The sequence below is a fragment of the Rutilus rutilus genome, assembly GCF_951802725.1.
Source record: "Rutilus rutilus genome assembly, chromosome: 1".
Lineage (NCBI taxonomy): Eukaryota > Metazoa > Chordata > Actinopteri > Cypriniformes > Leuciscidae > Rutilus > Rutilus rutilus.
Window position 1 is genome coordinate 19,107,362 of NC_140209.1, and position 14,934 is coordinate 19,122,295.

At 37.3% G+C, this 14,934-nt stretch overlaps 4 protein-coding genes across 6 annotated transcripts in view; 2 read left to right on the forward strand and 2 right to left on the reverse strand.

The window, feature by feature from the left end:
• Nucleotides 1-5,687, forward strand: part of LOC311291807 (uncharacterized protein) — a 102,293-nt gene extending 96,606 nt beyond the window's left edge. Inside the window, exon 14 of the transcript XR_014627614.1 lies at nt 5,653-5,687. The gene's annotated coding sequence lies outside the window, so the exon portion shown is untranslated. The remainder of the gene's footprint in view (nt 1-5,652) is intronic.
• LOC311292296 (uncharacterized protein) overlaps nt 1-14,934 on the forward strand; it is a 204,245-nt gene that overhangs the window by 154,166 nt on the left and 35,145 nt on the right. The window lies entirely within an intron of this gene.
• LOC311292401 (uncharacterized protein) overlaps nt 1-14,934 on the reverse strand; it is a 379,414-nt gene that overhangs the window by 115,660 nt on the left and 248,820 nt on the right. The gene's annotated exons all lie outside the window — the stretch shown is intronic.
• Nucleotides 8,140-14,293, reverse strand: LOC311301009 (GTPase IMAP family member 8-like). 3 transcript variants are annotated; one of them, XM_084425816.1, is made up of 4 exons: nt 14,240-14,293; nt 14,030-14,119; nt 12,683-13,336; nt 8,140-9,908 (listed from the first exon to the last, which is right to left on the reverse strand). In XM_084425816.1, the coding sequence occupies exons 3-4, from the start codon at nt 13,332-13,334 to the stop codon at nt 8,956-8,958; spliced, it is 1,605 nt and encodes a 534-aa protein (XP_084281942.1). In that variant the 5' UTR covers nt 13,335-13,336; nt 14,030-14,119; nt 14,240-14,293; the 3' UTR covers nt 8,140-8,955. The 3 variants fall into 3 exon arrangements, with proteins under 3 accessions (XP_084281942.1, XP_084281943.1, XP_084281941.1); XM_084425817.1 differs by having other exon boundaries at nt 14,030-14,116; nt 14,240-14,259; XM_084425815.1 differs by lacking the exons at nt 14,030-14,119; nt 14,240-14,293 and having other exon boundaries at nt 12,683-13,391.

Genomic DNA, 14,934 nt, shown 5'->3' on the forward strand with positions numbered 1-14,934 from the left:
ATCATTAATTTAACCCTTCTATCGTTTCTTAGACAGGTTATTACATTTATATCAATACACCAGTTCAGCTTAAGTCTGGAGGTTACTTGCTCGTTTTGCGTTCCTTTTTGGGAATTCCTTTGGTCGGCGTCAAAGGGGTTTCCCGAGTTCGTTCGTTGGCTGGTCTCCTCGTGCCTGGGTCTGGGGCGGCCAATCACGTGGTGTGCTGGCGGATGAATTGAAAGTCTTTGCCTGAAGCTGGTTTTGTCGAATCGTGGAACAAAACTTTGCCGCAAAACTTAACTTAGAACCGAGACTCACAACGGAAAAGAAAGGAAAACTTAGAAAAGAAAGAAAATTGAGACGAGAGTAGTTAGATGACTTGAATGAAGCTGTTAACACATGTTCTTCTGATCTTAATTTGGGTTCTTTCGTCTGCGCTTCTACATGGTTACTAGTCTGGTTTAGATCTTCATCTCCCGCTGCATTTTTGGTTCTGCACTAAACTTTGTTCGGGTCTAAGATTTTAAACTCACATGTTTGTCCGGCCTCCTGGATCAGTTCTGACCAATTAGACACTGTCTTTATTTAGGAGGTGGCGTTCTCTTCACTTCTTATCATAAATCAAGCTTATCTGTGCTCTCCTTACTCTCTAAGCTCTAGCAGAGAGGAAAGAGGCCACAGTTTAGACATTATTACTATTATAAGAATACGAAACATTTTACACAGATTTCATTCAAGCCATCTTTTGAATTAAGAACATACGATCATGCTGACAGGAAGCACGACACACTTTTATTCAAGCATCTAATAGTTATAACAATTACATGAATTGTATGGGATCTAAGCATATTACACATTTATTGTAGACACAAAATAGAATCATGTAGTTGCATGATGTTTGATTATAAGTCCATTGAAAATTGTTCTTGAATGATTTTATGTATAGTTATAGGTAAAATCTCAGTTCTCTGGTTTGAAGAGAAGAGAACTCTGGTTTGGTCATTCAGAGGTCCTTAAGGAGGAGGGGGTCTGGAATGTTGTGGGGTCCAGCAACTTCTGCTTTTATCTTTATCGGGCACTGAGTTGTGCCATCTCTGAACCAATCATTCTTTTCCAAGCTATCTCACATTGACAAGTTCTTCCTTTAGCTGGCCATAAAAGTTCTTAGTTTGGGGTTTTCGTTGGTTAGCGTAGACTAGCTGGAGCCTGATTTTATGGCTCTGGATTGGTGATTTGGGTTCTGGAATGTTGAGTTCTGTGTGGAGTTACGTTTGAACAAATCACCTGGAAGATTCATTTGTGTTTGGTTCGCACTCAATCCTACAATATCATTAACAATAAGTTCTCTTGAAGTAAGGGATCGAATATTCAGCAAACCGATCTGTTTTTATTAGTTGAAAATCAATTACATTTTTACCCTTCGGTTTGGGAGTTTTTTGTATTTCCTAATTTAGGGAATAGACACATTTTCTATATGATGATATCTAGGTGAAAGAGGCTCTATGTGATTGGATTATCTGACCTTGGTGACGCGAGGCCGCTAGCAGATGGTCGGTTCAGCCAGTCTGTCTGCTTCCTGACCTGAGCCCCAGATTGTCATGTTTGAGCTCTAAGACTATGAGCCAAATTACTAGAGAGAAGACCAGCACCTCTTTTCAACAGGTCAGGTCTGCCCCCAAAACTTTTCCAATTATTATTGTAATATATTATTTGGGTAGATTACACAAAAACTACCCAAACTCTGGGTTGTTACGTCTGACCCAGGAGCTAAGTAAAACAAAAACTACTCAAACACACAAAAAAAAATCCCCAAAAATTTGCCCAAAAGGCTCGACCAAGGGTTTGGGTAGAAAAAATAATCCAATATTTGAGTGTAGTGATAGGAAAAACTAAACTTTTCAAGGGTTCGAATTAGTTGAACCAATTGCTTCATAAAAAATGAATCACTGTTTCGAAGTGTTCGAAACGCCACACGCTGGTCAGAACAGTATAAATTACATGTCAAACTAAAGGCCCGCCACTTTATTTTATAAGGCCCGCGAGAGCATATGATTGTCTTAAAATTAGGGATGCACCAAATTTAGGCTGCCAAAAATGTTTTAGGTTTTTGGGGCGTCACCCCGCCCCTCCGTGTTCGGCGATCTGGTTTCACTCTGGCTCAGCATGTTTTGTGACTTTGCGAGCGGCTCCGCTTCCGAAGATGCACAACTTCGAAGCGTGTTCCACTGTGTGTCTGCTCAATGTTCTGCTGCAACCTCTGTGTGTGTGTGTGTGTGTGTGTGTTGTGCGCTCTGCTCAGTTGCTCACGCTCACTGGAAAAGCAAAAAACATGCCGACATGAAATTTCTCTAGACTCGTTTCTGTTTGCAATAGCACTACTGTGCTGTAACATGGTGTGTATAGCCGTGCTGGGCAACACTGGTAAAATGGTGCTATACTCTTGTTCCCTGGTCCTGGTTCTCTGCTATCTGCTCACATGCTCTGATAATAATAGCTTTGTAGGACTATACTTTATTTTGACAAAAGGTCAAAAACTAAATCTGTTAAATCTGATTCTGCTGTATAGAACTGAATGAAGAATAATATATTGATATTTAATATTATTTTAATATAGGCACCAGTATCAACCTTTTCACCGTTTGAATTGCATCATTAAGCCAGTAGGTGGCTACAAGTGACTGTCTTTATTAGTGAACAATTGAACTGATTAGCATAGATATCATATAAAGGCTAGATGTCTTAAAGGTAGGGTAGGCAGTAATTTTCCAAAGAAATAAATAAATCCAAATTTGTTTAAACTTTCTTTATATATCAATACATAATTAAAATGGAAGTACTCTGAAAAAGAGAGTATAAAAATCTGTAGTCCTCTCAGGACTGCAATAAACACAGCTACTTATTCCATTTGCTCCCACCCCCTCCCTTCTGGGCTCCTTCCAAAGCCACTCCCCAAAACACATAAACGCGCGATGCCGACGTCTGCAGCTGGAGGACGCGTTTGCCAGTGCCAAGCGGAGGAGAGGAGCGCAGTGCATGTAGTGACATCATGTCAGAATCACATAATAAAATACCTAACTTTATCTTTATGAATATAAACAACTAACATGGCTGTTAGTACTCACTATCAAGCTAGCATATCGATACGGGTTAAGTTTAAAATATATTGAGTTTGATTTGGTAACGAGCTAGTAACATAAGGCAAAGCTAAAAACAGGTTGCATTGATACACGTTTTACCATTACCATCAGTTACACTGTGATGAAGGTGAATTTTGTGTAAGATTCATAACATATACGATGTTTTGCATGTAAGCGCTTCCACGATTAAAGCACTGTTGGCTCTGAAGAGGACAAACGTTACACTCCGGTGACAAGTAGCCTACCTTTCTACCTTACTAGTTCCCTTTTTTGCCTTGTTTGCCTTCGCTGACTTTTTATGCAGGTACTGGGAATTGTGACTGCTCTTTCTCTGCCATTATTGTGATTCTTCCTTGCGATCCGTGCCTCTCTCCGTGCCTCTTCCCGTCTTCAAGTGCGCGCATGCAGGGGTGGTTGCCATGGTAGCGAGGGTGAGTGACAGTCGACCCGGCCAATCATTTCATTCGTCCCGAATGGAAATAAGTAGCTGTGTTTATTGCAGATTAAAAGGTCTACAGTCACTCGATTTGTATACTCTCTTTTTCAGAGTACTTACATTTTAATTATGTATTGATATATAAAGAAAGTTGAAACAAATTTTGAAAAAAGTTTTTTATTCAATTCCTACCTATCCTGCCTTTAAGGCGGAGTCACTTCCGGCATCACTGGCGGCCATCTTAACACAGTGAAGCTGTGAATAGACCTTTCTCACAATAACCGGAAATACGTAATCGTTGTGGAAGCGGAGTTCCTGTCAAGCGTCAACACACCAGAAAAACATAAACGCGGGCAAGTTTAAAATGGATCAAAGAGTCTACACAACTTCATTAACGGATTTGCCAAATATTACATTTGCTGATGTGACGACTCGTAGAGGAAAACTCCATCACCAAAAAGAAAAAACGAAATAAAGGGTAAAAAAATTTCCACACGGAATTTGTCCATAAATATCAAGGTAAGTAGAGAGCGAGGCTAACTGTTACTGAACTGTTAATTAAAATGACACATCATTAGCGTGTCAATAGCTCTTGCTAGTTGCTTGCGCCATTTGTTTATGTTGCTTTGACTGCGGAGGAAGTAGATTACCACGACGATTGCGTATTTCCGGTCACAAATACGGAAGTTCTGAGAAAGGTCTATTAAGGTGAGTGATCAGCACGCACACAAATCCTCTTATCTCGCTGAAATCTTGACGGATTTACAAACGGTTTGGTTTCTTACAAACGTTATTAACGTGGCTATAATTCCGAATGGGTGAACATGTATGTCATAATTATTCATATGTATGCAGTGTCATAGCTACATCTCTGACGTTTATAACAAACCAAACCATTTGAAAATCGGTAGAAAATTGAGCAAGTTATGGTTATTTAAAAGTACATGCACCATGTTACGAGTGAGCGAGCACACTGTGGTAAGATGGCCGCCGTGTGCGGACGTCAACCTCCATTGGCCAGCAGCGCACACGAGACATCTAGCCTTTATATGATATCTATGCTGATTAGTGCCAAAAACATTGATTAACTCGTGAAAACCAAGTAGCTGAAACCAATATTTAATGCTAATATAAATTGCTCATTTGCCTCTGGACACATAAAGATTGCACTGCTGTTTGATTGAAATGTAACATCTATGCAAAATAATCCTTGAAATATTTCTCATTTAAGGCCATTCCTGTTTGGAATATGTGATTGTGTATTGTCAACAATAAGCAGAAACATTCTGCATTTCCATTTTGTAGTGTGGATCATTCATTGCGACATTTAAACTGATTCTCATGTTTAATAATCTGTTATCTGCTTGACAAATAATTTATGCAACTGCCCACTGACATGCTTTTAAAGCTATTGTTATCCAATTTTTTTGGCATTCAAACACCTTAAAAACCACAAATGTAGGGCAGAGAAATCCAAATTTACCCTCCCCTGATGTTTCGAGCTCAGCCCCTGATGTTTTTAAACCTAGAAACGCCCCTGCAAATGCATATATAGTATTTGTAACTTCAATAAGTAATAATCAAATAAAGAGACCATTTTTTTAACAATATGTTAAGGAGTTGTAACATTTTACAGTCTTACAGTGAAGTGGCCCTCAGTGAAAATGAGTTTGACACCCCTGGTGTAAATGCTACAAAAGCTCAAGCCAAACATGCATAAAAACACTACTTTTATTCCTTTTAATTATACAAATGTCTCATTAAAATGTCTACAAATGTTTAAAACTGATCAGAGATCAGGCAAAACCCATAGACATTTGTTCAATGGTTCACCGCATGATGGGTTCACAGAGATCATTGACATTTTGAAACGGTTATGAGGCAACGAAGCCTCATTTACTGAAATCACGTGACTTTCACAGGTTGATACACGCTCTGAACCACTGATTTGAAACAAAAGATTCATAAAGGTGTCTTAGCTTTGTGAAGAAGTGTTTTGAGATCGCCCATCACTACTTTAATTACATAAGACATGATTAGCAAGTTGTTTGCATAAAATAGTCCATTGAAACTCACTTGATGTAATGTTTCTTTTAGACCTGATGGACGTGAACAAGAAAGGAAAAACAGAAGCCAGTGCTGAAGTCCTTTACTACAGAAGATGAACTGAAAGACCACCAGAAAATTCACACTGGAGAAGAAGGCCATAACACTTTTAAGAGAGACATGAATCTGATATTAGTATTTTTTTCGTTCTTTGTCTTTTCTTTGTTTTTGAACATCTAGTTCAGTGGTTTTCAAACTTTTTCAAGAGCGACCCCTTTTATTTTATTTTTTTGTTAATTGACGCAACCCATAGGCCTATATAGGCCTATTCTTAAGCCAAGCATACAGAATACAATGGGGCTAAAGGCGCATTAGACTTTATTCTCATTTAAAAGTGCTCTGTTGTGCACAGCTGGCACAAAAATTCAGCTCTGATGATGCACGTACAGTGGCTTATCCGTGACGTGATCGCAATGCAAAGTTGATTCTGCACTCTTTTGATCTAGCTAAAGCTACAGGGATGCTAATTAACCGGTTAACCATTAACCATTGTAACCATTTTAATCAATTAATAGCCTACTATCGTTTGCTGTATGCTTAAAAAATTCAAATCCTTTAAATTTAATGATAATCAGAACAGAACAAGAATGAAAAAAAATCTAGAAACAAGCCAAAACAAAATAATTTAAAGCGAAAGCGGCGTTGGGCTCACTTAACTCTCTCATTCGAATACATTTTTTTTCCATATTCGTGATTTATTTGAATGCTAAACTATTACTTATTATAGGCTTCTAAGACAAAATTTAAATGATTATCCCCCAAATTTTAAATATTTATTAGGCTTAAAAAAATATAACTTTTAATTTAAGTGAACTTAAACCAAACCTTGCATAAAACCATTATAAATGTCATATTTACCTGTGCCTTTCCTGTCTAACAGGTATAAATATACAGAAATTGAATAAGGTTATCAAAACATTCCGCACTGCATAAATTATAAACTAAATACAGATAAATCCTTATTAAAGCTACAAGCATTCTTTAGTCAAGAGCAGTTAGTAATTTTCTCTGTTTTCTTTGTCCTTTGGTTAACTTTACTGACAGAGAGAATTAGCTTCTGCCACTTTAGGACCAGCCGCTGCTGACGATCTCACGCATCCCAATCTCTCACTACTCTTTACTTTCATTTAAGATTATATTTAAATCATTTAAGACTGTTCTTGTGAGGATACTCGACAAAACAGACATTTATAAACGGACAACTATAACCGTCGGTCTCACGGTTATATAACCATCACACCCCTTTTACAAAATACATTTTTGTATTTACTTCATTTTTGTATTTACTTCATTTTTGTATTTACTTCATTTTTGTATTTACCTCATGTAATGATTGATTAAACTCATTTTATCAACATCTCATTGTAATTGTCCATTTTCTTATTTTTATGATTATTTTAAATACTTGTCTGTGTAAACCATTGAGAATGAAATGTGCAATATAAATAAACTTGCCTTGCCTAAAATTGTGGGGTAACGTAGCACTGTTTTACTTGGTTAAAACAATACTGAATACATTTGAGTGTGTTGAAAGATGTTTTGTTACTCTGTGCGTTTGCTTGGCAGCTGCTATAAGACATCTGTTGAACATCACAACAAGCTAGACTTATATTTGAATATCATATTAATAAAAGATGGATGACCAGGTCTCCAAACACCATCAAGCAGAACTCATGATATTCATAACACATCTCTATTTTACTAAGCAGATATTTGAACTGAGAAACTAGAAAACATATCCAGACAGAATATTCATAACAAATCCTGCAAGTTGTTGGCACTTGCTCTATTTTGTGCCAGCCTTTAATACGAAAAAAAAAACCCACAAACTAAAACAAAAAAACAGCACTTAAAATACCACATAAACAACAAAAACTGGTCAATGTACACAAGTCTGAGTCGCCAGCAGAGCAGCGCTGTCAAAATATCAAGGCGAATTTGAATTCTCTATTAATTCATCTATTTTTTAATCTACAGTTTAAAATCTTCAGATATACAGTGATTTCAGCATTTATGATTTGTTATTTCAACACTTATGAATTGTCATTTGCACTGTCTCAGTGCATTGTTGTTCTCCATGTTTTTGTTGCATTACATATGAATAGATTGAAAACATTTCTATAAGCAATCAATGCCAATAAAAAAGAAAATTCTTTAAACTTTTCCTGAACAATATAGCTGAAGAAGAAAGCATCAGTGCTTTAGTTTAGACTCTTTAGCCATCTGCTACGTCTTTTAACTCTGACTAGATCTATTAGGATTTCATCAGTCATGATCAGATGCTCTTCTTCACATAGAGACTCTTCTACTAAGCCTAACTTCTTCCTCATCCAGTTCGTTTTTCTGAATCTCCTGAATGCATTTCTCTGCTTCGACACATCATTAAAGTGCATCCCTTCCAACATCATCTCTATTTTACTAGGCAGATATTTGAACTGAGAAACTGGAAAACTTATCCAGACAGAATATATATATATATTTTTATATGAATGATTGAAGATCTTGATCACCATTCTGTAGAAACGGTTTTATATTCCTCCTTTAGCTGATCTTTGAATGTCAAGAGGATCATGGTCTCCAAACACTTCTTTAAGCTGTATTTTTCTCCTCAGTGAATCAACCCACTTTAATGATGATTAAGAAAAAGCCTGCGGTCCAATCTCAGTTCAAATTCAGCTCAGATTGAAGCTGTTTTACATGTTCAAGCACACTTAAAGTAAATCAGTATTAATCTAGAGTTCTCTCAAAGGTCATTCCATCACAAGTAGTCCACATATTGCAAAGTTGATTGTGTGAAAGATCATTGCTTGAAAGATCATGTGCTCCAAAGATCAGTTTTTGTTTCAAGGAGCTACAACCATCTTGAGCTGAGATATTGAGGTTTGTGTAAATAGAGTATAAACAAAGTTTGTGGTTCACCATGATTAGAACTGGTTTCTACCGGGGATTTTTGTTCTCCATTTCTGTCACCTGATAGAGTTTGTGTTTCTTGAACTTTCAAGTGAATTGAGCTTGAAATATTTGAATTGAGCTTTGTTTCAGCAAAATCTGAATTCGTCTCATATTTAATAAAGTTTGCATCCTTACATGATTTTCACTTTAAATATTATGAAGTTGCTTTGATTGTATAAAGCGCTATAAAAATAAAGGTGAAAAAAAAAATGATACAAAGATGGCTGCTATGGTCAAACCAAGTGAATGATTATACACTTACATGATATGATACATAATGATTAAGCTAACATTTTTAAAATTGACGCTCTAGCATATTGTGTGTCTGATCCCTGTGGCATTTCACTGAATCACACACATCCTCTCTGCGAATGCAAGTATAACTGCCCCAAAACCACCGGTTGCTTTGTGCTCTGATTCCTTTGTGGCACTCGCTCCCTCTTCACTGGTCAGGGTCTTCTCCAAGAGTCGCAGATTTCTTTCATAAAAAGATTGCTCAGCTTCTTGTCGTGACTGGTCAACTAAATCCCAGTATAGTTTCTTCCATTCTGTTTTAGAGAGCCGTTTGTGCTGCTGTTTGTGCTGCTTCACTTTCTCATCTAGTTTCTGTTTCTGAATCTTCTGAATGCATTTCTCAGTTTCATCAAACATGTCACTTGTAAAGTGCGCCCCTTCATTTTCTTCCGTTATCTTCTCTATTTTACAGATCAGATCTTTGATCTGTGGGGAACTGGCAGACTCGTTGTCCAGACAGAAGAATCGATTTCCACAACTGTCAACAAGTTTTTTGAGATCTGGATCACCTTCCTCTAGATACTGCTCTATGGTTTTCTTTTGCTTCTCCAATTGATCTTTGTAAGTAAAGAGGATCATGGTGTATTTTAGTATATGTTCTCCAAACACTTCTTTGAGATGTTGCACTGTGTTTTTCTCCTCCTCAGTGAATCGACCCACTCTAATGACGATAAGAAAAGCATGTGGTCCTGGAGAAGCGTATGTTACACATTTAACTATTTCAGTTTTAATCTGCTCTTTACTGAGTTCAGTATCATAAAGTCCTGGTGTGTCGATCACTGAGATCTTTTTGCCAAACCTCACTGTGGTTTCTAAATTACTCTGTTTTGTCTGAGAGATTGAACCGGCTGTAGACTTGAACACGTTTCTGCCGATGATGGTGTTTCCAGTGGCACTTTTCCCACATCCAGTTTTTCCCAGCAGAACCAGCCTGATCTGGTCTTTCCTTTCAGAAAACACATCAATCCCATCTGGATCTTCAGCTGCAGACTTTCCTGAAACTATAGATCAAACAAATCAGTAAAAAAAACACTTCAGGGATTATGTCCATATGACCAGTGCAGCAAACTACAGATGGACACTTATTGAACAAATCACTATATATATTTATTATTAGAATCATTAACAATGGCAAATATATATATATATACAGTAGCAAAAAAAAGTATGTGAACCCCTTGGAATGAACTGGTTTTCTGCAGGAATTTGGGATAAAATGTGATCTGATCCTCATCTAAGTCACAACAATAGACAAACTGATAACACACAGACAATTACATTTTTTTGTACCTTTTTGAACAGACCAATTTAACAATCACAGTGCTGGAGGAAAATGTAAGTGAACCCTTGGAGTTAATAGCTGTTTGAACCTCATTTGACAGCAATGACTTCAAGGAAGCGCTTTTGGTAGCTCTGGATCAGACCTGCACAATGTTCACGTGGAGTCTTTGACCATTCCTCTTCACAAAATGTTCTGCATTTTCTGTTTCTGAAGCCAGTCTGTGGTGGATTTACTTAGTTGTTAAGGGTCATTGTCCTGCAGCATCACCAAACTTCTACAAAGCTTCAGCTGACGGACAGCCACCTTGACATTATCCTGTAGGATATTTTGATAAACTTGGGAATTCATTTCCCCCTCAATGATGGCAAGTGGTCCAGGCCCTGAGGCAGAGAAGCAAGCCCAAATCATGATGTTCCCTCCACCATACTTCACAACTGGGATGATGTTTTGATGTTGGCAAGCTGTGCTCTTTTTGTGGCGTACATGCTAATATTCTTCCCGAACAATTCAACTTTAGTTTCATCAGTACATAAAACATTTTCCCAGTAGCAATGCAGTTTGCCAAGGTGCTTTTTGACAAACTTCAGGCACACAGCAATGTTTTTTGGGGAGAGCAGCGGGTTTGTCAATGGATACCCTGCCTGTTTAAAAATGTACATATGGTAAACTCATGAACAGTGATGTTTTGCTAGTACCAATGATGTCTTCTAGCCATTGAGCCCTATCATACACCCAATGCAGCACCAGGTGTGACAAGTGTTTTTTGCAAGTTTCAGCCTGACGGATATCATTTTCACATCCTGAAAAATGTTTTTTTATATATATATATATAAAAAAATACATTTTATATATATTTTATCCTATAAAATAACATAATATGTGTTGTATAAATAGAAAGTGCATTTGTGCCCATGGGCGTGCTGGTCTGAAAACGAGGTGTGTTCAGGCGCATTGTTGGCACGTTGCTATTTTGAGGCAACTGAAATAGACTGAGCCATTGACCAAGTGAAACCTGGTCTAAAGTCAATGGCGCAGTATTTTTATTTTTTATTTAAAGAGCGTGTTAGTAATGTGCAACTATAGGTCTACAACACACATACACTCTGCATATTACACACACACTGCTTATTACATACACAGGGACGCCCAGCAGCACACAAACATGCCAAATATAAAAAAATAAAAGGATTTAAATGTAAAAGATTAATATTGTGTACATAAAGATATGGTGGAATCCAGCTTGTCCCGTAGATGGTCTGTTCCTGTAGATAGTCATCTTGGCTGGGCGCCCACTTCTAGGAAGAGTAGCCACAGTACTAAACTGTCTCCATTTATAGACAATTTGTCTAACTGTCGACTGATGGATCCCTAAACGCTTTGAGATTGCCATGCATCCCTTTCCAGCCTTATGGAGATCAACTACTCTTGAACATATGTCTTCACAGAACTCCTTTTTGTGAGGCATGGTTCACATCAGTTGATGCTTATGAACATCAATCGTAAAATGTTTGAGTGTCTTTTATCAATCAAAGCAACTCTAAACCACACATTCAAACTCATTTTATTAATTGGACTCCAAGTGTGCAAGCTACTGTCTCCAATTAGCTTTCGTTGAAGTAATTAGTCTATGGGTTCACTTACTTTTTCCTACAGCACTGTGAGGCCATGGTTCTTGGTATATACTGTATAACATGGTTATTTTGGAAAACGGAGACATTTCCCTTCGTTTGTGCCCTTCGTTTACACGCAAATGGAGAATTCTCCTCTGAATTTTTTTTTTTTTTCTAAAAACTCGGTCAGAGTGGAGATTTTGGAAAACTTTGTTTGCATGTTTGCATGTAAACTGAGAGTTTTAGGCAGCCGACGTCACAGTATGCGACAAAACTTGCACCTGTGTCAAAAGTGCGACCTTGTTCAAAAGAGAAAGAGGAAGTGATTCGTTGCTTTTTTCAGGATTCTGATTGGCTACCGTGGGCTTGAGCTTCTCATTACACTGCCACCTACAGGTTTGGCATGCTCTCGACGGCATATATACACGGGTTCGTGTATATAGAAAACCTTTCTGAAAACTGACAGGTGTGCACGATTTTATTTTAGAAAACGTAGAGGGTGAAATGTCCATTTATGAAAATAGCCGGCCATGTGTAAATATAGCCTAAATGTTTAATGGGTCTGTTCAATAAAGATACGAGAAATTGTAATTGTTGTTAATTGTTATCAGTTTAAACACATTGTGTCTATTGTTGTGTCTTAGATCCGATCACATTTTATGGCAAACTATTGCAGAAAATCAGTTCATTCCAAAGGGTTCACACACTTTTTCTTGCTACTTAGAGTAAAAGTATATTCTCCAATGAAAGGTTAGAATTTTAGATTTTTTAAAAATAAAAGATTAAAAGGATTAACAATTCAGATTTATTTTCACAGCCTTATTTGATCATATTTACCAAGGGTTTTAATAATATTGGGCTTAACTGTATATGCATGACTTACAGTTGACAGGAAAACCTCTTTTGCTGTCTCTCCTTTTCAATTGTTCCATGGTAAATTTCCCTTTGTTCTTCATCATCATTCGTTCAATCTTCTGCAGTAGTTCTTGTATCTGACTCTCTGATTTACTCTTGTTATTGAAACAGTGAAACCTTCCTCCACATTTATTCACCAGTTGCTGGAGATCTGCATGATCTTTGCTTCGAAGATATTCCTCAATGGTCTGTGGTTCATCCAGATCCTCCAGTTCGTCTCCACGTGTGAAAAGGACCATCATGCACTTCTGAACTTCAGGACCAAATAAACCATTAATGAAATCCAGCATCTCTTCCTCATTTTGCACAGGTTGCTCTAGAGGAACAGTGAGCAGAACTGCACTGAGATCTTCTGAACATAGTTTGATCAACTCTTCTTTCAGTTCCTCCAGCTTCTCTTCAGACAGATCTGGATCCAGTGGATCTGGAGAAATAAACACCTGCACCTGCTTCTCTCCGATCTGTGTTTCACCCTCACAAACTTCAGACTCATGCTTCTTTACTTTAAACTTCTTTTCTCCCAGTATAGTGTTTCCAGATGAGCTTGCCCCAGAACCATATCTGCCCATCAGGAGAATCCGGACCACTGGATCATCTGAACTGGAGCAGATCTCTGACATCTCTGAATTAAATGTATAGAATAAGATCAGAACCAGGTCAGGGCAAATTATCATTCTTCTCATGCAAGCCAAGAGTAAGAAATGAACAAAACAGGCAACCTCAAAAAATGCTCAGTTATATATATTTTTTCTATGCTGCTTTGGTTTAATTTAACTCAGCTGCTGGGTCAATTTTACTGACAGTACCAACGGCTACATGTAACACAAATACATACGACAGAACCGTGGAGTTAATTCATTTGAAATGCATAAAATGTGTAGGCCTAAATAAAACAGACAATGAACATTATTTGATTTTTTTTTAGCTGTGGCTATTTGACCATCAGTTGGCTGGTGCCCATCGATTCCAGACCTGCTATCGCAATGCAAATAAAAATGATATCTGTTGCATCAAATGATAGCTTCCATGTGCAGGACTCTTCATGCATTTTAAATGACGTTATGTTTTATAATTTTATATATACAATTAATAAATGTATTACTATTTTTTTATATCTTTCGAGTTTGGATTTAATTTTTCATGAAAGATATAGCTTCATTTATTGAAACAGATGTAGACCTAACTTCATGTTATTTGTGTGTTTTACTCGTCGTTTTATTAGTCGACAGCAATGGTACAGAGCTATATCAGAGCAGTTGGGGCAGTATTGCAGCAACAAACACAGTCCTTGAGTCCATGTGGAGAGATTTCTTACCTGAAGGTGCAAAGGTCCAACTTTTTATTTGAAGGTTGAAGATCGATCTTTAGTGAATGCGACTCCAGACAGATCACAAGAGTAATGCTTCTTAGAAAACAAAAACAGCACAAAACGTTAATAAAGCACACTCTTTAAATGAAACACGTAGAGGATTTAGTCAAAAGAAAAACGTCGAGGACAGTAGCAGCAGTGTTAAGCTGTACTTACACTTCAAATGCTCCTCCTACAGTTAGTTTACCTGTTCTGTCTGTTACCTGTGAGAGACGGAGCCTGATTGGTGCACAACACTCAATAAACATGATCAGACACTGACCGATGACCTGCATGAGCTAATGATTATCTAATGCTGTATTACAGATGTATTACAGTAACATAAACAGATTGATAAAGCCTCTAAGAAAGCGTCTTGAAGGTGTTCAAGAAAGTCAGCTCACTTCAGCAGCTGTTTGATTCTCACACAGAGAAAAAGAAACAAAAACGAAATTCGTCATACATGTCAAAGTGTTAAACTTAAATAGAATGGAATGTGAATTTAAAATGCTCATAATTCAAATGTGAAAAAGTATAAATATAGCAATAACTATTTTCACTTTCACAAGTTGAAAAGCTGATATCTGTAAATGTATTTCAGCATGTTTAATTAGGTATTCCTGATATCTAGAAAAAGGTTTCAGATATAAATAAACTGAAGAGTAATTGTTACTATTGTTACAAACACTGATCACCATAATGGTAAGTTGTAAGTGGCCATGGCTGCTTCACAAATGTTTCCACGCCAGCTGTGATGGCAAAAAAATACAATTAAAACTTAATTTTGGAAAAATACGTTGTATTACAAATCTCTATATTAACTGGATTTCTATTAATGCAATACAGTGAATGACAGCCATCTGTGGTTTTCT